This window comes from Rana temporaria, chromosome 9, assembly GCF_905171775.1.
Source record: "Rana temporaria chromosome 9, aRanTem1.1, whole genome shotgun sequence".
Lineage (NCBI taxonomy): Eukaryota > Metazoa > Chordata > Amphibia > Anura > Ranidae > Rana > Rana temporaria.
In genome coordinates, this window is record NC_053497.1 from 18,731,679 (window position 1) to 18,758,922 (window position 27,244).

At 44.3% G+C, this 27,244-nt stretch overlaps 1 protein-coding gene across 1 annotated transcript in view; it reads right to left on the bottom strand.

Annotated features, from left to right (window-relative positions):
- The window catches only part of BGN (biglycan), a 133,239-nt gene that overhangs the window by 5,500 nt on the left and 100,495 nt on the right, over positions 1 to 27,244 (bottom strand). The window contains exons 4-6 of the mRNA XM_040322892.1: positions 21,457 to 21,670; positions 17,044 to 17,154; positions 5,240 to 5,333 (exon numbers count right to left, since the gene is read on the bottom strand). Of these exons, the coding sequence (XP_040178826.1) occupies positions 5,240 to 5,333; positions 17,044 to 17,154; positions 21,457 to 21,670 (419 nt within the window). The remainder of the gene's footprint in view (positions 1 to 5,239; positions 5,334 to 17,043; positions 17,155 to 21,456; positions 21,671 to 27,244) is intronic.

A 27,244-nucleotide genomic window follows, 5' to 3' on the forward strand; every position in this document is an offset into this window, starting at 1 on the left:
CTAAGGCATTCTTGGTACATCCTAGAGTCCTCTACTGCTCAGCCCATGCCTGTAGCAGCCTGAAAATTGCATTTTGTATTGCGAGACATTTGTTTCATTTAGTAAATTTTATCAAAGGGGTTGTAAAGGTTCGTTTTTTATTTTCTAAATAGGTTCCTTTAAGTTAGCGCATTGTTGGTCCACTTACCTTTTCCTTCCATTTCCCTTCTAAATGTTTTTTTTCTTTGTCTGAATTTCCCACTTCCTGTTCCTCCTCAGTAAGCTTTCCACCATCATCCGAGCTGCTCTGGCTGGGGGTTACTCAGGGTGCTTGCCCCACCTTCTCCTGGAGTTCGTGTCGGCTTTGACATCCGCTCCTCCAGCTTCCTCCGCCATGTGTCTTCCTCCAAATCGCTAGGCATCCAATAGGATCCCTAATGCTTTGACCAATCGGGAAACAGGTCTCACAGACCTGCCTCCTGATTGGTCGGGGAGGAACTTTAGTGTAATAATAGCAAAAATTCATTCGCTATGGCCACACAACTGGGTGGTCTCATGGCGGCAATGCTCTACGCTCCGACCTCACCCTTTTTTGAAGCCTATTAGAGTGTTGGTTTTAATCAGGTGCTTCAAAAAAACAACCCAGCCGCATTGGAATCCATGGTCCGGAACCACTGATATGTAGATCAGGGGGCTGTGTACATGGATAGGGGAGGCGGCGCCCATGTGCCCTCTATGGACGGGCCACAACTGATATGAAGTGAATATTAGCATATTATGGCATATGGTACCTCCCAAGCAAAAAGCCTGAGAAAAATTGCAACCCCTCCCTACTCTATCCAAAGCAAGAGAACCTTTTTTCTCGGAGGGGTATAACCGCAAACAGACTAAGCCTTGTTTTCCTCTTTACAGGGCACATGCCCAATGTTAGTTACGCCAATTAGACAACACCTTCAACTTTCTAAACAAATAGCCAGTTTGCTATCTTATAGACTTAAAGCGGAGCTCCGCCGTTTAAAAAATATTAAAAGCCAGCAGCTACAAATACAGCAGCTGCTGACTTTTAATATATGGTCCAGCGCCGTCTGCAGCAGAAGACGAGCGATCGCTCGTCTATCTGCTGCCCCCAACGCCATCCTCGGTGAGGGAACCAGGAAGTGAAGCGTTCCGGCTTCACTGCCCGATTCCCTACGGCGCATGCGTGAGTCGCCCAGCGCCGTTTTCACTGGTCCCCGCTGTGTTCTGGGAGCCGAGTGTTTCCCAGAACACAATGGGCGGGGGCGGGAAGTAACAAACTACCCACAGAATCCCCGCAGAGAGGACTCCCAGAAGTGGGTGCAAATATCTGTCTTAGACAGGTATCTGCACCCCCTCCCCCCTGAAAGGTGTCAAATGTGACACCGGAGGGGGGAGGGTTCCGATGAGCGGAAGTTCCACTTTAGGGTGGAGCTCCGCTTTAAGGGGGGCCGGACTGTGGCCATTGGAGCACAAAATGTCCAAGCATCAGTGGCAGTGAACAATCCTCCATCATCGGGAGAAGTTGTGCCCCATCATTGGTGTCCTGGGCCCCATTGTTGGTGTCCTTGGGAGGAACTATGCCCCTTCGTTGACATCATCGGTAGGAAATGTGCCCCATCGTTGGCTTTATTGGGAAATAGTACCCCAAGGGCCAGATAAAAGCATGCACAGGGCCACAGTTTGAAGACCACTGGACAAGACCAACAAGTATTTTCTGTACTTGCTAAAATTGTTCTAAACCTGAAATAGAAAACAAATGCAGCCACAACATCTGAAGACTGCTTTAGCTACAATATGTTTTGTTCTTGGGTTTAATTATCATTTAAACAAAGATCAGAAATAGAGAGTCAGCTGGAGGGGTAGCTATGATATCTGGATTTGGAGCGATATCGTAGAAGACTGTGATGCAGAAATTGAATTCATACTTGTAGCACAGTCATTAATTGAGAACAGATACTGTGGGAAGGAAACAAGGATGTGGTTATTGCTCATTTGTATATTGCTTTAGGAGTCATTTATCCAACACTCCGTACTTTAAGAGGTATTGTTTTCCTGTTTAAGGCAATCTGGACTCGTTAATGTAAAAATGAGCATTTTCCTTCCAAAAGGAGAGGTAAAAATAATTTGTTCATGACCTTTGTTTGTTGATTTCTATCATAGCCAATATTTTCCCAAGCTTAATTTCTCAGAATTCTGCTCATTGTATGAAAGCAGAAAGAAAAAGCCCCTTACAAAGAAGCTGTGTTAACTATTTAATAGTATTAGTATGTATAACTATGTATAATTTAATTGTAAAAGTACAATGTATAAGTTAATAGTATGTATAACATTTTATATATATATTTTTTAACCGTTTTATGTGTTTACTATAAGCACACACATATACAGTATACAATATTTGTCTCAGAAATAAACATTCAATATAGGGTCCGTCCTTGACATAGGATTCCCAGAGCACTATGAGTTTTAAAAAAAATCACAATACAAATTGTTTCTTTATAGGCACTTTTGTAAGGGAGTGTGGGGGAGGAAACATGACGCAATTAATTGTATGTGACCTGTAAACTTGAGCTTGAGCTTCTGAGCGCCACAATATAAATTCACAGGTGAAGAAGCAACATCTAGAGATGGTAAGTGTGCCTAAGCACACTGGGCACTCATACGCCTACAATAGACTAGACTATTTTCTGGAAAAAAAATCTGGCCTTGCAATTCTTATTTTTTATCAATACCATTGCAACAAGTTCCATTTTTAGCAGCCAAATGGCAACCCTAGCCTGCAGCCTCCTAGTTGTGTATTTGTATTATAAAGACATGTAAGGCTGCTGATGACTGGTCTTTACAGATTTGAAGTGGAAATGGATGATGTCACCACTGTTCTCCTTGCTGGATAGAAATCTGCACCTGAGGACCTGCAGTGCAAACATCTCCCTGCTTATGTTTTTTAATGTAAAGCTACCCCTTTAGGAGTCGCTGTCTTTTTGCGTCTTACCTCACATGCATAGCCAGGCAACAGGTACTTTTCAAAACTTAGACTTCAAGACTTTGTTTTATTTTAGTTTATTGGTGGATAAACTTGTATAGGGATGGCTTCAGCTAAGCCTAGCTGAGGCTAAAAGGGCTTTGGCTGCTTCTGGTCTCTCCCTATCGTAGGATGACCAGGCATCCCCAGTTTCAGGGGACAGTCCCCGGATTGAGGACACTGTCCCCGGACCAAGTCTGTCCCCGGTTTTGTCCCCGGATTGGATTTGAACAGGGGCAGGGGCAATTTCAAAGACAGTCAGTGCAAAAAAATTACACCCCCGCTCTGCCGCTAGCTTAGGGTGTATTTTTTCCATTATCTGTGCCCCTTTCTGATGACCGTGTGCTGGTCGAAGCGGAGGGAATTTTTCTTCCGCTCCGCTCGCATGTTCTTCTGCCTTGGCTCAAGTTCCGGCCAACCGCCTGCCTGCTTATCTCCTTGGCTTTTCTTTGTAATCTTCCTCTGCTCCCCACCGAGTAGTAGCCGGGGACCGGAGAGTAAGACTTGACAGGCTGTGAGGTGCAGCAGCAGAGGCGAGGGGGATTGAGTCGCTTATTGCCGCCATTACCAGTAAAAAAAAAATATGTCCCCGGTTTTCATTTTAAAAATCTGGTCACCTTACCCTATCGCTCCTTCCTTCTGCTCAGGGGGTCCCTTCCAGGCACCTGGGCTCTGCTCCCCACATGGCCAGGCTCCAGAATATCCATGGCCTGTCTCTCTACCCTATGGGCCGTCCCCACCCAGGGACTGGGGGAGACCCCATAAACATGCAGGCCTCATCTCTGCTCCTCTGCCTTCTAATCACTACAACCCTCGAGCAGTTCCAGAAGCCAGGGAGAGGCAACAGAGACCCACCCCCTGGAGCTCTGCCAACTAACTCTAAACAAATGAACCCTAGCTCCCCTGCCCAGAGAGGAGCCCTACCAAATCTCCCCCACACTGCACATTATTTTGTGGATATGTGCTACTTCCACATCTACTACTCCTTGATCATTACCCACCAGACATCATAAGGGCAACTCAAAAATGAGGCAGTAAAGCCCTGCTCCTGTACAAAGATTGCTGCTTTGACATTGTTACAAAATGCAAAACAAGCATGGTAAGTCATATAATAGGGATATGTTTAACTGCACGCAAAATCCTGTTAGTGAAACCTTTAATTCATGGCAAAGAATTCCCTCAGCACAATGGGATATCTAAAGAGATAACAAAACAGTAGAGTAGGTATCTCCTTTAAAGCCAGCCCTGACTGGTAAAAATCAAAGAAATGGAGACAGACCATGTGGGATTGGAACCATTACAGTGAAAGTGCTAATAAGACCTGCCTCTTATATCTACCCCACTGTATGTTGGATTTGAATCATAGCACTACTTTATTTAGACTGACATAGTGCTATCCAATGGTACGCTCTCTGGATCAGAATAGGCCTTTTGAGGCATGGAGGACACAATGGAGCATTTCCAGGTCTGCCACATGAAAATTGTATTTGCCTAGAAGCAGGGCATTTTTTTCAGCAGGAATGTGGGGGAATGCAATTCCGGAACCTCCAGCACTAAATGTATGTAATGGCAAAGGATGGTGGGATGTGCTGGAGGCTTTTATTGATGCTGGCTGTTGGGGATTTTTTTGTCCCTGGGGGAGATGTATTGTTGCAGGGTGGGTCTAATAGATCTCTGGGGGTTCAATTGTTGCTAGGGAGAAATATATTGTGGAGGGAGGGGTCCACTGATGCTGTCTGCTAGCAGATATATTGTTGTTGGGGGGTCCATTGTTACTGAGGGGGAGGATCTATTGTTTTAGGGATCTATTGTTGCTGAGGGAGATCTATTGTTGCTGAGGGAGATCTATTGTTGCTGGGGGGAGATCTATTGTTGCTGAGGGAGATCTATTGTTGCTGGGGGGATCTATTTTACTGTTTGTCTTGTTCTCATTAACAAATTCCAACAAATTACTTAGCACCAGAAAATAATACTTGGTTCTCTAAAAAGGGAGGTGGGTAGAGGGGTGGAACAAGGGTAAGGTACTGGGAGCTGGATAGGGAGCGGAGACGAGGGGATGACTAGGAACGGGGGGAGTACCTGCTCTGTCTACAAGTAATTTTCCCTTTTTTAGAGAAATATTAATGCATTATATACACAGATACAGTATGATTTTCCCGAAATAGTCAGGCTTCCATTCTTGCTCTTATTCTAAACTTCCAAGACTGTTTGTGTTCTTACCTGTATAAATTAGGTAATGTACTAAGATCTCCCATTTCAACAGCCTGAATTCTGTTGTGGTCCAGGTGGAGCTCGTTTAGAGAAGCTGGAAGACCTGCCATTAGAAACACAAACATCAAACATATCAAATAAAAATAACATTTTAAAAATCTAATTTCTTCATAAATTTAGGCCAAAATGTATTCTGCTGACATAGGGGCAGATTCACAAACAATTGCATGCTGCTGTAACTTACTGTTCCCAGGTTCGAATCCACAAAGAATTTGCGTCGTAAGTTACGGCGGAGTAGTGTATCTCTCGCGCCGTAATGGCGCGCAATTCAAATGCGGCGAGTAGGGGGCGTGTTTCATTTAAATGAAGCGCTTCCCCGCGCCGAACGAACTGCGCATGCGCCGTCCCTAAATTTCCCGCCGTGCATTGCGCTAAATGACGTCGCAAGGACGTCATTGTTTTGACGTGGACGTAAATTACGTCCAGCCCGATTCACGGACGACTTACGCAAACAAAATAACATTTTCAAAATTATACACGGGAACGACGGCCATACTTAACATTGAGTACGCCACCATATAGCAGCTTTAACTATACGCCGGAAAAAGCCGACTAGAGACGACGTAAAAGAATGCGACGGCCGCTCGTACGTTCGTGGATCGTCGGAAATAGCTAATTTGCATACTCGATGCGGATAACGACGGGAACGCCACCCAGCGGACGCCGAAGAATTGCATCTAAGACCCGAAGGCGTACGAAGACTTACGCCTGTCGGATCTAACCCAGATGCCGTCGTATCTTGTTTTGAGGATTCAAACCAAAGATACGACGCAGGAAATTTGAAAGTACGCCGGCGTACCAGTAGATACGCCGGCGTACTCTTTTACGCAAGCTATCCCCCTTCAGTCTATTATGAATTCTGCTGCTAGACTAATACACCACACTAACCGATCCGTGACTGCTGCTCCTCTCTGCCAATCCCTTCACCGGCTTCCCCTACCCTGCAGTATAATATTTAAGATACTAACCACAACATACAAAGGCCATTCACAACATTGCCCCCAGCTACATCACCAGCCTCATCTGCATATATCGCCCAAATTGTCCCCTCCGCTCCTCCCAGGACCTCCTGCTCTCTAGCTCCTTAATTACCACCTCCCACGCTCACCTACAGAACTTCACTAGAGCCTCTCCCATCCTCTGGAACTCCCTGCCCGGTATGTCCGATCAGTCCCTACCCTGTCCACCTTTAGGAGATCCCTGAAAACTCATTTATTCAGGGAAGCCTATCCCACACCCACCTAAGAACTGTCTCTGAGTCACCCCCATCAAATCATTCTTCACAGCTATTACCCTTTGTACCACAAACCCTCCCTTTAGAATGTAAGCTCTATGAGCAGGGCCCTTCTGTACCTTCTGTATTGTACTGTAAATGTGCTATCCTCCTCTACATTGTAAAGCGCTGGGTAAATTGTTGGCGCTATATAAATCGTGAATCCCAGGCAGATATTCGATTAAATTAAGTAAATTATTGCAGCTCTATAATCATTAATAGATCATTAATTTTTTTTTTTTAAATGCAAGCAGTGGGAGTGCCGAATATGACCCAGACCCAGTATTAGCCTCTTGCAGTCCCTGTACAGCAGGGCTGGATTGTGAAAGGAAGAAGCAGCATCAGCTGCCAATCAGTTAATGTATAATGTGTTCACCACTGTGCTGCTTCTCCTTTCATTAACCAGTCATAGGTTGGTGGTGGGTCCACTAGGACCACCTGGTTTCAGAGAAATTAGTTTGAATGATGCTGACTTTCTTTTTTAATGGGCTGTTCATTTGTATCTTGCCATTTTTGTACTGCAGTTCTGCTCTAATGTGATATTTATTATATACTCTTAGATTCTATCCTTATGATATCCATTGGGAGATTGTTAGATTACCACTAGGAGCAATGCAAACTCAATTTGCTTATACCAGGAGATAAAGGAGGTGGTCGGTATCGAACACAAATGTTCAACTAAATCCCAGCTGAACTATTTTGGGATTTTTAAACACGTGATGACATGGTAACATGTGGACAGCTGATGTTTCATTCTCCTGGTAAAGAACAGAGCCTCTTCGCTGTCATGAGCTTCACAAAATCAATGAGCTTCACTTCCAGCTTGTATCAATAATGGGGAATGTTCTAAAAGCATGCATACATTGAAGGCAAGGCGAAACGTTATTGGTACAAGCTGTTACCATTTCTCTACTCCAGACATTTCCTACTGTTGTAACACCACTACTGTATATGAATCTCATTGGCTTTGGCTGTAAATATATATAAAAAAAACACCAATTTTAAACGACAAGCAATGCACTGGAATGGAACTGCTTTTGTAAAATATGAAGCTCAGGACACAATTCATAAAAAGGGGACACCCAGTGTTGGATTTATTGTACATTGGAACCCGGGTTGCTTTCATTGTGCCTCTCTGCCTACGTACTTTTTCCTTTGTGCTAAGTACCATTATAATGGCATTGTCTAATGCATCCTTTCTCAACTAGGGTTCTGTACAACCATAGGGTCCCTCCAGAAGTTGCTTGGGGATCCTTGAACATTGAGTAATCTCCATTTCCCAGATAATTGACCCCTGACACCAGTGACTTTTTGGCTATCTGTAAAGAGGACCTTCTTTGCACTGACCACACATTCTTTCCACTAACCACCAGTGCAGGGCCATCTTTTCGCACCCTGGGAAGTTGCCCGGGGGCCCCACTTGCCTGGGGGGCTAATAGAAGGGGCGCCGAAGCTGTGGCACGCCGCCCACTCAACTGCACTGGTTGCTAGAATCGCCGGCTGCCAGGCACCTAGCAACCAGTGACGTCAGAGGCCACCCCAGCATTCAGAGCTCACCCCAGCATTCAGAGCGCACCGCAGCCGCCCCAGCATTCAGAGCGCGCTGCCTCCGTTGCTGGAAAACTAGCACCACCCACCTCTGCCATCTTCAGACTTAGCATGGCTCAGAGGGAGGGGAGCGAGCAGACAGCAGAGCACTTCTGAGAAGAGCTGCCTGACTGAGCTGAGCCTGTCCTGAGCCTGCCTTGCTGTGAGTGACTGCACTGCACCTGACCTGACCCTCGGCCTCACCCTGAAAGTAATTTGCTGTGCCATTCAAACACAGCAACTTTGCCTCTTAAACACATCCACTGTGCCATTCAAACGCAGCCACTATGCCATTCAAATGCAGCAATTGAGCGTGATTGTGTAGACAGGGCCCCAGTGCACTGTATTGCCTGGGGGCCTATAATGCTCTTAAGATGGCACTGCACCCCTTTACCTAATGACCATTAATTTCTGATCATCAGTCTAATGGGCCTCTTTACTAACCATCAATTTAATGGAACATTCTTCCTACTGATTAAAAATGTAAGCATATTTCCCAGACACTACAAGTGTAATGGGGCCCTTCACCCAATGACCACCGTATTAAGATGGGCCCTTCCCCCACTAACCACCAATCTAAGGAGGCTCTTTCCTAATCTGCAATGTAACAGCACCATCTTTCCACTGACTTCCAACGTAAGGAACATTCTTTGCACTGACCACCAGTGCAATAGGGCCCTTCACTCAATGACCACCAATTTAGAAGGGTCCTTCTCCCACTGGCCATTAATCTGATGGGCCTCCTCACTAATCATCAATTTAACAGGACATCCTTACCAGTGACCACCAGTGTAATGAAGCCCTTCACCCAAAGACCATTATAATAGAAGGGTCCTTCTATCACTGACCACAAATCTAAGGAGGCTCTTCACTAATCATCAATGTAACGACACCATCTTTCCATTGACTGCCAAAGTAAGGAACATTCTTTGCACTGACCACCAGTGTAATGGGGCTACTCACCCAATGACAATCAGTTTAGGAGGGTCCTTTTCCTACGGACCACCACTCACTGGATCACTCTCCTTACTAACCATCAATTTAACGGGACATTCTTCCCACTGACTACAAATTTAAGGATTCTTTCCAGTGACCATCAGTGTAATCGGGCCCTTCATCCAATGACCACCATATTATTAGGATGGTCTTTCTTCAACAGACCACCAACCTAAAAAGGCTCCTCACTGAGTGACTATCAATGTAATGGCACCATCTTTCCACTCACTGCCAACGTAAGGAGCATTCTTTGCACTGACCACCAGTGTAATGGGGCCACTCACCCAATGACAATCAGTTTAGGAGGGTCCTTTTCCTACAGACCACCACTCACTGGATCACTCTCCCCACTAACCATCAACGACCACCACTTTAGGAGGGTTATTCTCCCACTGACCAATCTAAGGAAGCTTCCTTAGATTACGTTGATGGCCAGTGAGAAGTTTCTTAATTTCCCAATATAATGAGCATTCTTCCCTCTAACCACCAGTGTAATGAGACCCTTTACACAAAGACCACCAATTTAAGAGAACTTTTAACCGCTTGGCGACCAGCGCACAATGATATACGTTGACACAATGGCACGGGCCACTACTACAGCTAAAAAGTTAAGGACCCTGGTGCAAATTTTACCCTTCGATCATCTTCCCCTTTTCTACTATTCCCCTTTGCGCTTTTCTGCCCCACCTCGGTAGTAACCTGGAAAAAGTGGTTAAAAACGTACAGCTCTGCACACTGTCAAACAGAGGTCCTAAAAAAAATGTCCTATTCACTCTCTGATTTTGTTAGGGCCTGAGTTGATGGGCTTTGTGGTTGTGTCAGTGGCGTCACTATGAGCTCATTCAAAACTCATTGACAGGCGCATCTGACCTGCAGTTGACCACCTTCAGCCTTAGACCTATGTCAAGCAAGTTTTGCATTTCTAAAGATTTGTACTTGAAGGCAAACTCCTTCAAATGAACAAAAGCCTACGGTCACTTAATTAATGTAATCTGCCAAGTGCGTTGGACTCCAGAGCAACATACTCAGAGGCCCTGGGAACATTTAGACTTGCATATGTAGTCAGATAAAGGAAAAATTCAAGTTTAATCGCTCTGTCGAGACAACTCCCACATAACAAGGCTTCTCTCAATGGCCACCAAACAGTAGCTTAAACCCTGGTTCACACTGATGCTACTTTGAAATCGTGCTACTTTACTTGAAGTAGCGCGATTTCAAAGTAGCAAGGTCAGCGCGATTTCAGGTGCTACTTGATAGACATTTGTGTGGCTTCATACACAGATGTCTATAGAAATCGCACCTGAAATCGACAAAAGTAGTGCAGGAACTACTTTTGCAAATCGGTGCGGCGCCGCAAAATCGGTGTCGCACCGATTGGAACAGTGCCATTGCCGCTAATAGGCTGCGACTTGTCATGCGATTTGATCTCTCAAATCGCATGACAAATCGCTCCAATGTGAAAGCAGAGTCAGACCAAAACCAGGTATTATGCCGCGTACACACGACTGTTTTTCATGTCATGGAAAAAAAACAAAGTTTTTCTCGACGTGATTCTTGTCAAGCCTGCCTTGCATACACACGATCGTGAAAAGAAAATGCTCGAGCAAAGCGCGGTGACGTACAACATGTACGACGGCACTATAAAGGGGAAGTTACATTCGAATGGCACCACCCTTTGGGCTGATTATGCAAATTTCCCTTCTCATAACTTGCTTCTGAGCATGCACGTTTTTTCTTTTTCCCCTGTCGTTAAAGCTTACACACGACCGTTTTTCATGACAAGAAAAACGACGACGTGAAAACGACGAGAAAAAATAGAGCAGGTTCTAAGGGCCAGATTCACAAATGAGATACGACGGCGTTTCTCCTGATACGCCGTCGTATCTCTGTTTCTATCTATGCGACTGATTCATAGAATCAGTTACGCATAGATATCCCTAAGATCCGACAGGTGTAATTGTTTTACACTGTCGGATCTTAGGATGCAGTACCGCGGCCGCCGCTGGGGGGAGTTCGCGTCGTAAACCAGCGTCGGGTATGCAAATTAGGAATTATGGCGGATCCACGACGGTTTTTCGCGTTCGCTACGTCGCCGCTAGTCTAGTTTCCCGTCGCAAAGTTAGCCTTTTTTTTTGGTGCCCTAACTTTAGTCAGCAAGTGTATTGCTGTCTAAAGTATGGTCGTTGTTCCCGCGTCGAAATTCAAAATTTAACGTCGTTTGCGTAAGCCGTCCGGGAATACGGAAGTACGCTACGCGCGTCGCCGTTCAAAAAAATTACGTCACGGCGCGCAAAGCACGGCGGGAGTTAGGAAACGGAACATGCGCAGTAGGTCCGGCGCGGGAGCGCACCTAATTTAAATGGCACACGCCCATTTGAATTGGCCCGCCTTGCGCCGGAGGCCGCGGGCGTAGTTTTCATCGCAAGTGCTTGGTGAATCAGGCACTTGCGATGAAAAATTGCGGCGGTGTAACGTATCTAGGATACGTTACGCCGCCACGATTCTACGTGAATCTGGCCCAAAATTTTTAATGGCCAAAAATGCTCTCTAGCCTACACACGTTTTTAATGACCAAAAAAACGGTCGTGTGTACGCGGCATCAGAGTCCAAGATCATTTTAATTGGTGATAAAAAATAGCAATTTTAGAGTCAACACCACTCTTCCTTCATCAGGGTTCTACACAGAACAGAACTTAGATGGACTCAAATAAATAGTAACTTCATAGACCTATATTACAACCAGTACCAAACTCTCCACATATAGTAACAACCTACTGTGTCAGTAAACCCACACCATAAAAAAACTATCAATAAACATGCTGTTCATACTCACTCAGTCACTCTGAGATTCCTTTTCTGTATTCTGCAAATAAACCTGGTTGATCCTGCTGTTCTCTATCTCCCCCTTCTGCCCATGTCCCCAAATTCAGCTAGGGATTTTGCAGCTGTAGTGGCAACTCTGCACATGTGCAGTTTTCAGTGAGTATCTATGCTGAGAATTTCCTCCCTATCACATCTGAGCACCCCATGTTACTATAGAGTCACATATGTGGGCGTATACACAATGACAGCCCACTCCCTCCCTTCTCCCCCCTGCTTACTAACCAGCTAAACTCAATCAGGGCGGGATTCTAAGACACAGGTTAGAGGGGCATGACACAGGCAGAAATCCACCCACACCATGTTATTGCCAAAAATGAATAAAGATTTGATTTCAGACATATATTTGTATGTCAATTTAACCACTTGCTGACCAGCGCACGACTATATACGTCGGCACAATGGCTCGGCTGGGCAGATGGACGTATCTGTACGTCCCCTTTAAGAACCGGCATTGTTGGCGCACGCGCCTGCCGCAAGCTCCGTGAGCCCGACCGCGGGTCCCGCGGATTTGATGTCCGCGGGGATAGCTGCGATTGTCTCACGGAGGGGAAGAACGGGGAAATGTTGATGTAAACAAGCATTTCCCCATTCTTCCTAGTGACAGGACACTGATCACAGCTCCCTGTAATCGGGAGCGGTGAGCAGTGTCATGTCACACACAGCCCATCCCCCCCAACAGTTAGAAGCACTCCCTAGGACACCCTTAACCCCTTCAGCGCTCCCTAGTGGTTAACCCCTTTACTGCCAGTGTTATTTTTACAGTAAGCAGTGCATTTTTATAGCACTGATCGCTGTATCAATGAAAATGGTCCCAAAAAGTGGCCTGGTCTTTGGGCCAACTAAATGGTCCGGGGCTTAAGTGGTTAAAACAGTTTATTGATATTAATTATTTATTTTTACTCTGTATTCCGAAGGCTGTTTCCCTGCAGACAGACTGGGAAAGATCTGGGTCATATGCCAACTGTATATTGATTAGGAAAAACGTACTTAGATTTTTTCTTTGTTGTTAAAATAATTACAGTGCCATCATCCATATACAGAAATAGAAGGGACAATGTAAACTAAATAGTGTGGCCCAGATTCACGTAGGGTGGCGTAACTTTAAGCGGGCGTAGCGTATCGTATTTACAATACGCTGCCGCAACTTAGAGAGGCAAGTGCAGTATTCACAAAGCACTTGCGTCCTAAGTTACGGCGGCGTAGCGTAAATGTGCCGGCTTAAGCGCGCCTAAATCAAATGAGGAAGAGGTGGGCGTGTTTTATGTAAACTAATCATGACCCCATGTAAATTACGCTTTTTACGAACGGAGCATGCGCGCGCATGCTCAGCATCACGTCGAATACGTAAATTGCGCCCGCTCAATGCTTAGTCGACGTGAACGTAACCTACGCCCAGCCCCATTCACGGACGACTTGCGCAAACGACGTAAAATACGACGCTGTTCGTACGTTTCCGACATCCATACCTAACATGACTTACCCCTGCTTTATGAGGGGTAACTTTACGCCGGCGTATGTCTTACGTAAACTACCTATCTTGATACGCCGGGCGCACGTACGTTCGTGAATCGGCGTATCTAGCTAATTTGCATATTCTACGCGGAAATCTACGGAAGCGCCACCTAGCGGCCAGCGTAAATATGCACCCTAAGATACGACGGCGTAGGAGACTTACGCCACTCGTATCTAGGCAACTGTGAGGCGCATCTGATTCTATGAATCAGACGCGGAGTTGCGACGGCCCGCATTCGGAGTTACGATGGCGTATCTGGAGATACGCCGTCGTAACTCCTTTGAGAATCTGGGCCTGTGTGTTTCGTTTTTAGTGTTTAGTTGCACGGCAACAGTTGCTGAGCAGCAATGGATGCACAGGGAGCTCCATAGTGTTGGTCACCAGGTCCTTGTCAGCCACGGGAGGTCTTTTGTTAGCACCTCCCACCAGACGTGTTCTCCAAATTTCTAGGTTTAACCAAGGCAACTAGTTTACTAAAGTGCACGACCATGCAAAATCCAGAGCTGCTCCCGTCTAGAGTAGGGGGCTGCATCTATTGCGTTGCTACACCATTAAAGGTAACTGAATCGGTGATATTTTTAAATACGCCATAAGCAGGAACACGTGGTCAGTGTAGGAGTACGGGCTTCAACCTCTCTCACAATGTAAATCGAAAATATTGTTTTTGGCTGAAGAGCAGTAAAGTCAACAGAGCGGTCTCTGCTTCCTTCCTGCTGCTCTTTACACTGCCAATTATGGCTGCAGCTATAAGTTCACAGGCCTCAGTGACCTTACAACCGCAGCTCAATCATGTAGACGGAGGATGAGGTAGTGCCATGGATACCGACCTCAAATGCCAGCTCTGCTGTAAAATCGAAATGTTCACCTAAAGTAAGGTGACCAGATTTTTTTTAATGAAATCCGGGGACATTTTTTTTATTTTTATTTTTTTTACTATTAATGGCGGCAATCAGCAACTCTCTGCTCATCGCCGCCGTCACCCGCCTCACAGCCTGTCAAGTCTCACTCTCCGGGCCCCGGCTACTACTGGGTGGGGAGTGGAGGAGGATCACTCTGCCAGGGAAGGCAAGGAGATAAACAGGCAGGAGGCTGGCCGGGACTAGAGCCAAGGCAGAAGAACATGCCAGCGAAGCTGAATGGGCATGCACCCGCCCCGACCAGTACATGATCATCAGAAAGGGGCACAGATAATGGAAAAAAATACACCCCCCTAAGCTAGTAGGAGTGGAGGTGTGTAATTCTGATTTTTTTTTTTTTATTCTGCACTGACTGTCTTTGAAATTGCCCCAGCCCCTGTTCAAATGCAATCTGGGGACAAAACCGGGGACAGTCTCCTCAATCATGGGACTGTCCCTGGAAACCGGGGATGTCTGTCCACCCTAACGTAAAGCGATATTAAAGCCTTGTTTTTTTTTTTTTTCTTTAACCCCCCTGGCGGTATTCCCAAGTCTGACTCGGGGGTTACATTTTTTTGCATTGTGCCTTTACATCCACTTTAATGTTTGGTGAAGGATGAAATCGGTTACATAGACCACCAGAGCCGCTCTAAAAAAAAAAAAATAAAAAAAAATAAAATAAAAAAAATCTGCCTCCATAAATTACTTTAGTCAGTTTCTTCCCCTCAAAACTTCCACTGGTGTACCTTTTAGTGTATGAAACTATGAGAGGTCAGCTGGGCTGACACAATGAATTCTGATGGGTACAGCCATCCGCGTAATTGTCAGTTAAAGCGACGCAGTAGCGAATCGCAAAAACTGGCCGGGTCCTTTAGCTGCCTAAAGGTCCGGGTCTTAAGTGGTTAAAAAAAAAAGAGGGTTTACAATCACTTTAACGCATGGAATGCATTCAGATAAAAAACCTTCTGACTTTAGAACCACTTTAAAACCCCCAAACAATTATATTTTCTCTAAGCAGAGACCCTGTAAAATAAAATGGTGGTAGTTTTTTTTTATGCCGTACAACATTTGCTCAAATGTTTATTACATACACACTATACTTTCAGGAAAATAATACAGTACATTAAAATGAATGTTAGTGCACACAAACACAGTTTTTAAAAAATATAAAAATTGGGCTTCATCAAATAAATGGATGACAAACATGTCAAGCCATTAAAATTATGAATTTTAATAGTTTAGTAAAAGTGATCCGGGCAGCTGTAGAGCCACCTGATCACTTTTGTTATGGCCGTCTCCAGCTGAAAGAAAACCGCCTATAGATGGTAAATGGTTAAAGTGTTTATGTAGCCAAAACTTTTTTTCGTTCTTGGATAAAGTTGGGAAGGGAACCCCTGCCAGGTTATTTTGTTGCCATCTGTGTACCATTGGGGACATTTTCCTTCACTTGCTGTCCCAAAGATGCTAAAGAGAAAATCATCCACTTTTAGACACAACAGGTGCCCCTATTGGTCGAGTTCCCCATACCTCTTGTTTTGGGGAGCGCTCACTTCCTGTCTCAGTGGCAATGGTACCAACATAATTGGGGTGGGGGAGGGGTAGAACATCCCAATAGGCACACAGACAGCAGAAAAACTTGGCAAAAGGTTTTTAACATCCCCATTCTATACACAATAAGTTAATGGTTTTGTATAGAGATACTGTAGGTAGAACATTTTCACCAGTCATCCTCCACCCATAACCAACACAAATATATTTAATTATTTTCTGGTTCGAGGGAATATCAATGAAGGCCTCTTGAGCCCCTTAGGGAAAGAGAGCCTTGACTGATGGGGGCAGGTGCAGGATAAGGTGGCTCCAATGATTGGTTACTAGGGGGAATGGGCTGGGCCTGAGCTCTGTAAAAGTATTGCCCCAGGGAATTCTGGGTCTTTCAAAAAACGTGGTTGGAAGAGCTGCTCACCCTCCCACCTCCCTTTTTGCTATGGTATGTGGTTTCTTGACCTTGCCAGCATAAAATGGCTGTAATGGGCTATGCCCTTGATGGAAATCAGAAGTAGGAGGCCTGTCCAGCACTTATGGTAAGGACAGGCCCCCCCTTTGGAATTGTGTGCTCACAGTCCAACTGTGACTGGCACTGGTTGAAAAGTGTTTTACATGTGAGGCCCCGTACACACGTCCGAGGAACTCGACGTGCCAAACACATCGAGTTCCTCGTCGAGTTCAGTGTTGAAGCCGCCGAGGATCTCGGCGGGCCGACTTTTCCCATTGACTAACGAGAAAATACATGTTCTCTTTTCGGCCCGACGAGTTCCTCGACGGGTTCCTCGCTGAAAAGTGTACACACGACCGGTTTTCTCGGCAGAATCCGGCTCCGACCGAGTTTCTCGCTGAATTCTGTCGAGAAACTCTGTCGTGTGTATGGGGCCTTATGTTTGGATTCAATAAAGCTGTGGTCTTGCCCTTTCCAACCTAATGGTTGTAAGTGTGTTTTATTTAATGGCGTGAGGGGGCAAGGGGGAAGGTTTTTTCTATACATCTATGTTACAGTTAATTGTACCTGGGCTCATTGCGCCTTAGTAGTCATGTATTTTTTTAAGGTTACCTTTAGGAATGCCACTCAGTTTGGCTTCGGAGATGCGTAGGTAGTTGAGTTTTAGGCCGTTGAATGCTCCAGCATCAATGCCTCCATTTTCAAGAGGGTTCCCTCCCAATTCTAAAAGGAAATGAACAAACCAAAGTTATATGATCATTTTGGCCGATCATCATTTTTCACTTTCAATATATTTTTACTGAAAATTTTAAAATACAAAACATGGCGTACAGGCCGATCTTTATTTTTTTGTTTTCCATTCCCTTCAGTAAATACCGTATATACTCGAGTATAAGCCGAGTTTTTCAGCCTTTTTCTTTTAGGGCTGAAAATACCCCTCTCGGCTTATACTCGTGTCAGTGTACCTTCAGATACCTCCTCATCCAACACAGAGGCGTGGCTACCGCAGTCACAGCTGGAAGTGACTAGCTTGGCTCGTGTTCCAGCCTAAAGTACCGGCGTTATACAATTGTAGCGCAGCGGTTTTTACTCTGAAAGCTCGGAGAGTAAGCAGCATGTTTCTATTTGCCTATCTGTCTCCCTCTGGGCTCTCTGAGATCTGGAGCCATATCCACTGTATTGCGGCAACAGTTTGGCAGATTTGGTAGTGATCTCCTTCACCTGTAGCCTGGACATGGTGGGAGTGGCTGACAAGTGGTGGAGTGCGGGAGTGTTCTTCCATCCCCTCCCTTTGAGCCTTCCAAGTCTTCTGAGAATCTGAGCTCTTCCCGCTGGTGAGCGGTGTCATTGACAGACTTGATTTACCTGGCAGATTCGGCAGTGATCTTCCCCACGCTGAACCTCGATGGTAGCGGCGGCTGATTAATAAAGCAGTGGAGCGTGTGAGTTTTTCCTGTCTTGTCTTTCCTGTCTCCTACTGAGTTTGCACTGGATGAACTTCTAATTGCTCCTGCAAATCTTGAAAGTGAAGCTATAACTGCCTGTGTGATCACCCCTGCAATGACCCTTGCAATCCTGGCAATCCCTGCAGCTATCTCTCCGTGACCTGTGACCTGATGTAATATTTGTAATTTCAGTGTATCTACACTTTTGTCATCTCTGCACCCCTGCAACCTTCGCAACCCCTGCAACCACCCTTTGCAACTACCTTTTTGATATTTAGAGATGACTAGAGAGGTGGGGTGACCCTCCAGCAGTGTTGCCAACCGTCCGTATTTTTACGGACAGTTCGTAAAAATGGGCACTTTTCCCACCGTTCGTAAATGTCCGTGGTTGCAGAAATGTGCCAGTAAAAATAGCCGAGATCCGTTCGGCTTGGAACTGCGCATGGAGATTGGAGGCAGGGGGTGATTGGAGGCAGGGGGTGATGGTGGCTGCGGTGCCATTGCAGAGGGGGGTGGAGGCAGGGGGAGATTGGAGGCAGGGGGTGTTAGTGGCAGGGGGTGATTGGAGGCAGGGGGTGTTGGTGGCACCGTAGCGGGGGATAGTGGCACCGCAGAGGGTGGTGGATGGAGACAGGGGTTGTTGGTGGCGCCGCAGAGGGGGATGGAGGCAGGGGACGATGGAGGCAGGGGGCCTGGGCGAGATTGGAGGCAGGGGGAGATTAGAGGCAGGGGGAGATTGTGGCACCGCAGAGGAGGGTGAAGGCAGGGGGTGTTGGTGACAGAGGGGGATGGAGCCAGGGGGTGATGTGACTAAATAATTTGCCCTTATTATATCGAAAATAACAAAAATATGTTTTTTTGCCTTAATATTTAAATCACATTGCTATTTACCTAGCGTACTTGTTTGTAGCCTAAATACTGAAATTTGCACCTAGAAATGTAATTTAGTAACTTTTGTGAAATGCCGGTAAAAACGTGGCTGCGCCAGTAAATTTCGGATGTCGTGCCAGTAAATTTCAATCTGTTAAGGTTGGCAACACTGCCCTCCAGCCCCCCCCCAGCGGTGTGATTTGCGAGCTTCCCTTGTCCTCCCTTCTCCCTCTTGAGCCCACAGTGAGGATGCAGATGAGCATTGTTGACCCTCTTTTCCGCTTACAGTGGCTGTTGCATTCTCACCCTAGGCTTATACTTGAGTCAATATGTTTTCCCATTTTTTTGTGGTAAAATTCGATGCTTCGGCTTATATTCGGGTCGGCTTATACTCAAGTATATACGGTACGTCTCATGTGTTTGAGGGTATTAGAATTACTACAGAACCTTGATTAACCAGCAACTTCTGACATTGTTAGCCAGGGCAGAGGCATAATGTACTTCTATAATAGGGTCAAGAAGCTCAAAACACTGAAAATAGTACCGCTTAGACATGTGCGATTCGTTACAAATCTAAATTCTGATGACATTTTTGCTATTTGGAGATTCAGTGTATCCCAAAATTCCAAATCACAGTAGTAACGAAAAAGCCAAAATAAATGATAACGAAATGAAATATTGGAAGTCAAATTCCTTTTTGAATATTTTGTTTTGTAATTTCGGATTTGTTGAAATTCATTACTATTGAATTGGAATTCAAAATGGAAACATATTGCAATAGAAACAGTAAGGTATAAAAGTGAAATAAGATGATGATTCCGACTTAGGCGGCTTTATAGAATAGAACAATAATAATATAGAACAATATCTCTATATTGGAGGAAGAAAAATGCTGACTATGACCCTAATGCCCCCCGTACACACGACCGTTTTTCAGGTCGTAAAAAATTAAGTTTTTAATGGTCTAGAAAAAACAATGTTTTTTTCAACACGATCATTAAAACGGCCTTGCCTACACACGATCGTGAAAAAAAATGCTCTAGCAAAGCGGGGTGACGTACAACACGTACGACGGCACTATAAAGGGGAAGTTCCATGTCGATGGCGCCACCCTTGGGGCTGCTTTTGCTGATTTTGTGTTAGTAAAAGTTTGGTGAGAGACGATTCGCGCTTTTCAGTCTGTTACAGCGTGATGAATGTGCTATCTCCATTACGAACGCTAGTTTTACCAGAACGAGCGCTCCCGTCTCATAACTTGCTTCTGAGTATGTGCGGTTTTTGCACGTCGTTAAAGCCCACACACAACCATTTTTTACAACGTTATAAACAACAACGTTAAAAACGTCGTGAAAAATTAGAGCATGTTCGATGTTTTTTAATGGAAATTTTTTACATTGTGAAAAATGCTCTACAGCCCACACACAATCGTTTTTAATGACATAAAAAAAACGTAATTTTTTACAACCCGAAAAACGATCGTGTGTACGCGGCATAAGAGCACCATCCCTACAGTCAAGCATGGCGATAGAAACATGATGCTTTGGGGCTGTTTCTCTGCTAAAGTTACAGGCCGACTTTGACGCATTGAAGGGCCAACGGACGGGGCCATGTATTGTAAAATCTTGGATGAAAACCTTCCCCCTGTCAGAACACTGAAGATGGGTATTCCAGCATGACAATGACTCAAAACATACCGCCAAGGCAACAAAGGATTGGCTCAAGAAGAACCACATTAAGGTCATGGAGTGGCTTAGTCAGTATACAGATCTTATTCCTACAGAAAATGTATGGAGGGAGCTGAAACTTCAAGTTGCCAAGAGACAGCCAAGAAACCTTAATGTATTGTAGAAGATCGAAAAGGAGAATTTGTGGGGATTGGGTGTGTACAACTGCCAACATCCTATACAATTTAATAAGGGAAAACATGCAACAAGTGCATAGAAGGTGCCGCCCCCTGTGACTATCCACTTTGCTACCGGAGACCACTGTGATTATCTGAAGCAAGCAGCAGAGCAATATTCTCACCAGCCGGGGACGGTAAAGAATTGTGAAAACTTCAGCAGGTGCCAAGCCAGGGACCCAGCCAGTGGAGATGACGCTTTCAGAGCATTAATGTGTGCCAAGCCAGGGACCGAGCAGGTCAGTGGGGTGACGCTTGGAGTATCTGTGAATGCCAAGCTAGGGACCCAGCAGGGAAGCGGGGGTCATGCTTGAGGAAGATACTGAGTGAGATGATTGGAAGAGCTCTAGTGGCTAGTGGATCTGTTAGTCTAGTGAAAGACTGGAAGCTCAGCTGAGTGAAGATCTACAATAGGAGGTTGTAGAGGAAGTAAAGGAGTTCATTGCAACCGTGTTAGAAACTGTTACAAGACTGTTGCCATAGGAGACAGCGGTCCTACTCATGCAGATGTGGTGTCTAGCTGGATGCCTTTCCCTGCATGGCTGTCTACCTATAGAAGTCTCGGAGTCTGACAATTATCATTGCATCTGTTAAAGAGTGTCCTGGCCCTAACCCCCTCTCCCACAGTTCTGTTTAAGAGACAATAAATCTCTTTGCATTCAAGAAGTGTCTGGCGCCCATCAATCTACCTTACCTTACACCCACCATGCCTCGTAACCCACTCTACATAGGATGTCAGCTGTCCCTAACCCTGGAGGTCACTATTAGGCTTCAGGGGCCCCCGGGCTTGGCTAAATGATGAAGACATACCAATGCAGTTCATGTTTTTCAGCCCGTTGAAGACATCTTTAGGGATTTTCTTGATCTTGTTTTCATGAATGCGCAGCTCCACCAGGGACTTGGGCAGACTCTTGGGGATCTCTTCCAGGCTGTTTTTGGAGATGTACAGCTTCTGGAGATTACTACACGGCTCGAATGCTTTCTCGTTAACTTTGGAGATTTTGTTGTTTACCAGCACCAGGGCCTGAAAGAATAAAAGAATAACGTTAAATGCTATTATTTTTTTGTTCATTCATGATTGCAGCTCATTGGGCTGAAAATATCTGAAGGTTCAACTGTCTTGCGTTGGCCTAAAACCAATGCTTAAATATTCCTTTTCCCAGTCTAGCTTTGTCTCAAAATTCACAGCACCGTCACACATGTGTACCCCTTGCAAGCTGCTTTTAATCCCTTGGCAGAGGCATAGTATGGGGTAGATTTATCTTCTGCCCCACATTTGTGTATTTTATTTTTTTGTCTTGCATTGACCTGCATGACATTCTCACTTTTTAGTGGTGTGCTGACATTGGTTTCTGACCATTACAACTTGTTTACTAATTTGATTTTGGTATCTTGCTCTGTCATGCCCTCCTATTTCATACCTCCCAACTTTTTGAGATGGGAACAACGGCACGTACACTATATTACCAAAAGTATTGGGACGCCTGCCTTTACACACACATGAACTTTAAAGGGTTAGTAAAGGAATTTTTTTTCCCTTTAAAATAACAAACATGTCATACTTGCCTGTGCAGTTCGTTTTGCACAGAGTGGCCCCAATCCACGTCTTCTGAGGTCCCTCGGCGGCTGTATCTGCCCCTCTCCGCAAGTACTGACCACAGTCATGCGAGAGAGCTCCCATGGTGGTGAGTAATTGCGGGCGCGCTCCTGTGATACAGCGAGCGGCCCCGCCCCTCGGCACGCCGCGTCACTGGATGTGATTGACAGCAGCGCCAGACAATGGCTGCGCTGCTCTCAGTCCATCCGCTCTAGCCAATCAGCGGCCAGGCTGAGCGGCAAAGAGGATCTCGGGACCACGCGCGGGACTTTCGAGGGGTCAGGTAAGCAAAACGGGGGCTCGTGGGGGGGGCGCGTCATCAGATGTTTTTTCACCTTAATGCATAGATTGCATTAAGGTGAAAGAAAAATGTTTCTTTACAACTCCTTTAATGACATCCCAGTCTTAGTCCGTAGAGTTCAATATTGAATTGGCCCACCCTTTGCAGCTATAACAGCTTCAACTCTTCTGGGAAGGCTGTCCACAAGGTTTAGGCGTGTGTCTATGAGAATGTTTGACCATTCTTCCAGAAGAGCATTTGTGACAAGACGAGAAGGCCTGGCTCACAGTCTCAGGCTTTAATTCATCCCAAAGGTTGAGTTCAGGATTCTGTGCAGGCCAGTCATGTTCCTCCACCCCAAACTCGCTCATCCATGTCTTTATGGACCTTGCTTTGTGCACTGGTGCACAGTCATGTTGGAACAGGAAGGCGCCATCCCCAAACTGTTCCCACAAAGTTGGGAGCATGAAATTGTCCAAAATGTTTTGATATGCTGACGCCTTAAGAGCTCCCTTCACTGGAACTAAGGGGCCAAGCCCAGCCCCTGAACAAAAAAAAACCACACCATAATCCCCCCTCCACCTAATGATTTGAAGTGATCAGTGTCTGCAGCTGCTGATCATCGATAAAATCCCCTTTCAACAGAAGCCAATTAAATATTTGACTTCTGTCATGGGAGAGAACGAGCTGATAAAAATTACAATCGGTGTATGGCCCTTTAAGTCTGTAGCCAGCCTAATACCGTATTGCCCATTTGAAGTAAAGAAGTACCAAGTAGACATGTGCAGAACGAAAACATTTTGTTACATAAATCCGTTTAGTTAAATTTGTTTAATTCTTTTTGTTTATTTGAATTCTAATCGATTTAAGTTTTTTTTAAATTCGATTTAAATTCCATTCGAAAACCAACAATTTTTCTTTCTGAAATTCGAATTTTGGAAGATGGTCACATTTTTTCTATTTATTTTATTTTTATTGTTTATTTTATTCTGTTCTTTTATTTTCTATTCTATTTTGTTCTGTTTTAGTCAATTATTTTATTTTCTATTCTGTTCCTTTTTTCTCTGTTCTATTTTTTTCTATTTTATTTTGTATTATGTTCCGTTTTACTCTATTATATTATATTATTTTATTTTCTATTCTATTTTATTACTTTATATTCTAGTCCCCTATTTTCTATTCCATTGTATTCTCTTTGGAAATTCGAATTTACTTTGAAAACAATTAGAATTTGATTTGTAAATTATTAGAATTTGATTTGTAAATTATTAGAATTTGATTTGTAAACTATTTGAATTTGATTCGTAAATGATTTGAATTTGATTCAAATTCTATTTGAATTTGATTCAAATTCTATTTGAATTTGATTCACAAACAATTTGAATTTGATTCACAAACTATTTGAATTTGATTCATAAACAATTTGAATTTGATTCAAAAACAATTTGAATTTGATTCAAAAACAATTTGAATTTGATTCAAAAACATTTGAATTCGTGAATAAAATTTAAAAAAATGTAATCAATTTTTTTTATTCAAATCATTTACGAATCAAATTCAAATAGTTTACAAATCAAATCTTTTACAAATCAAATTCAAATTGTTTTCAAATTTGATTCACAAACACTTTGAATTTGATTCACAAACACTTTGAATTTGATTCACAAACACTTTGATTTTGATTCACAAACAATTTGAATTTGATTCAAAAACAATTTGAATTTGTGAATCAAATTTAAAAAAATGTAATCAAATTTTTTTAATCAAGTTTCAAATCATTTACGAATCAAATTAAAATAGTTTACAAATCAAATCTTTTACAAATCAAATTCAAGTACTTTACAAATTTGATTCACAAACAATTTGAATTTGATTCACAAACAATTTGAATTTGATTCACAAACACTTTGAATTTGATTCACAAACTATATGAGTTTGAATATCGTCCAAAATTTTGATTTATTTCAAAAGTCATTTAAATTTGTTACTATTGTAATTTGGAAATTCGAAAACATACTAATTTCCAAATAAAGTATCAATTCAGAACGAAAGGAACGGCACATGTCTAAAACCAAAGCTGTGCTGCCTGGCAGACCTGTGTAAGGGGCCATTCACACTATTGTGTTGTAGTAACGTCCAGTATCGCAATGCCTGTCAATGAACAAGACCTGCCTTTGATATGGCACCATTAGTTTTGACCGGCAACCCCTAGGTACCTTGCTGATGGACATCAGTTTACAGTGGTGCCATAAGCTGGCAAAACACAACACACACCTTTTTTGGTGCACATTGATGTATTAGGAAGCCCATTAAAATGAATGTATACAAAGTCCAAAAAGAGCTGTAGACCAATGAGCTGTGAGTCCAACATCTTTTACTATAGGTGTTCATTCAGCAAGACAAGTACAAAGCTGACAACACATTTCAGGGGTATCCCCCCCTTCTTTAGGGCTCAGATATAGTATAAACCTAAAATACAAAAAAGGTACAGCGCTAGAAATATTGAGTGATAATAACCAAATAAGTGAAAAATGGTGACAAATTCAATTTTTTTTTGAATAAGATGATATAAAATAAACGTTTGAAACCAATATTATATCAATGTAAATGTCCCAAGTATTGAAGTGGTTAATAATTTGAAAGAAGAAGGGAGGTGCACTGAAAAAATCTTCTTCCACCAAAAAGGGACATCCAGGTAGTGAGATGTAGTCTCCTTACCGAATCCACTGACCGCTATATCAGCGGTCAGTAAGGCACAGGGATGATTATAGTCTTCCCAATCAGACTTTCTCGGGCCTATCCCCGACGATGTCATTTACGACGAAATGTGCGTAGGAACGGACGGATTTTGCGTGGAACGACATCACGCTCACGAGGAGATACACACACACACGGAGACCAGCTGACAGGACTTTCTGTCTATCCCATGCTGTTTTAATTCATCTTAACTGTAAGTGCAACCCAACCTTTATTAAACCCGCAATCTTTGCAGTACTTCACTATGGAGTGTTTTTGTTCATTTTTCCAACATATATGAGCCATATTATTCCATGTTTTGGGGACTGTTGCTGAGGATCTGCCCTTTTCATTCACCTGCTGGAGAAAGTCTGATTGGGAAGACTATAATCATCCCTGTGCCTTACTGACCGCTGATATATCGGTCAGTGGATTCGGTAAGGAGACTACATCTCACTACCTGGGTGTCCCCTTTTATTGGAAGAAGATTTTTTCAGTGCACCTCCCTTCCTTTTTCAAATTATTAACCACTTAAGTACTTGGGACTTTTACATTGATATAATATTGGTTTCAAACGTTTATTTTATATCATCTTATTCACATTTTTTTTTAATTTGTCACCATTTTTCACTTATTTGGTTATTATCACTCAATATTTCTAGCGCTGTACCTTTTTTGTATTTTATGTTTTTTTTTTTACTTTGGGTATCTTGAGTAATAGGTACTGGCGGCTTCTTTAATTAGGTTAATACAGCCTTTCTCAACCAGTGTGCCGCGGCACACTGGTGTGCCGTCAGAGGTTCTCAGGTGTGCCGCAGGGTCAGTGGATAGAAGGCTGTCAGATGAGCCTGCTCTCCTGCCGAACTGTGAGAAGCTATGTCTGCTTCAAAAGTGAAGGTAAAGTGCAGATGAGTGTGCTGTGCTCTCTGCTTCCCCCTAGAGTGCAGTACCTGGCTGAATGAGGAATCTGGAAAGGTGCTGAGCTAGAAGCTAGATTCATTTTAAAATGGCTTTATACATGTGTCTGTGTGCACATGTGAGTGTCTGTCTGTATGTGTGTGTGTGTGTGTGTGCATATGTATGTATGTGTGTGTGTGTGTGTGTGTGCATCTGCAGGCCCGTTGCTACAGGACAGGCAAAACAAACAATTGCTTGGGGCCCCGAGCTGGCCTGTGGCCCCCAACTTCCCCTTCCCAGGCTGTAGCGTGGCCGAGCTCCTCTTCCTTCCTCCTGGAGTCCTGTCAGTCCAGCCGGGTACCACGCGTGGTACAGGAGATTCAGTTTCCTGTTCCCGGCCGGTCTGACAGTAAGTGCACACTGAGTGCTCACTTCCTTTCAGTCCGGCCCGGGAACACAGGAAACTGAATCTCCTGTACCGTGCGGTACCCAGCCCAGCCCGGGCACTATCTGATATGGGACTTTGAACAGGAGGAAGAGGAGCTCGGCCACGCTACAGTGGCAGCCTACAGTGAAGAAGGGGAGGTGAGAATAGAAAAACATAGAGACTAGGGAGGGGGGAGGAGTAAGAACATGGGTGTGAAAAATTAGTGTAGCGCTAATGTAGGCTTTGCATGTGGGGGGGTTCGCTTGGGGGCCCCCATTTTGCTTGGGGCCCCCAAATTCCTTCAAACGGCCCTGTGCATGTGTATGTATGTGTGTGTATGTGTGTGTAAGCATGTCTGCATGTATGTGTGTATGTTACTTTCCTGTACCATCAGAATGGATTTTGTAGGGCTTGTTTGATAGCAGCAAAGACTGCTGCTCCTCTGAAAAGCAATCCATACACAGATCGCTTTTCAGTGGCATTTGAAAGGGTAAAGAGGCATTATGTTGCCTCTTTACCACCTGTTTTAAGCCCGTAAATGCAGCATCACTTTCACCCGCAACCGTGCAATGCACACAGTTGCGAGGTAGTTGCAGTGACCCATTCACCCTCGGTATACCTCCAGTTGCAGCCACAGCATGTGAACACCCTCAGCTGCTGC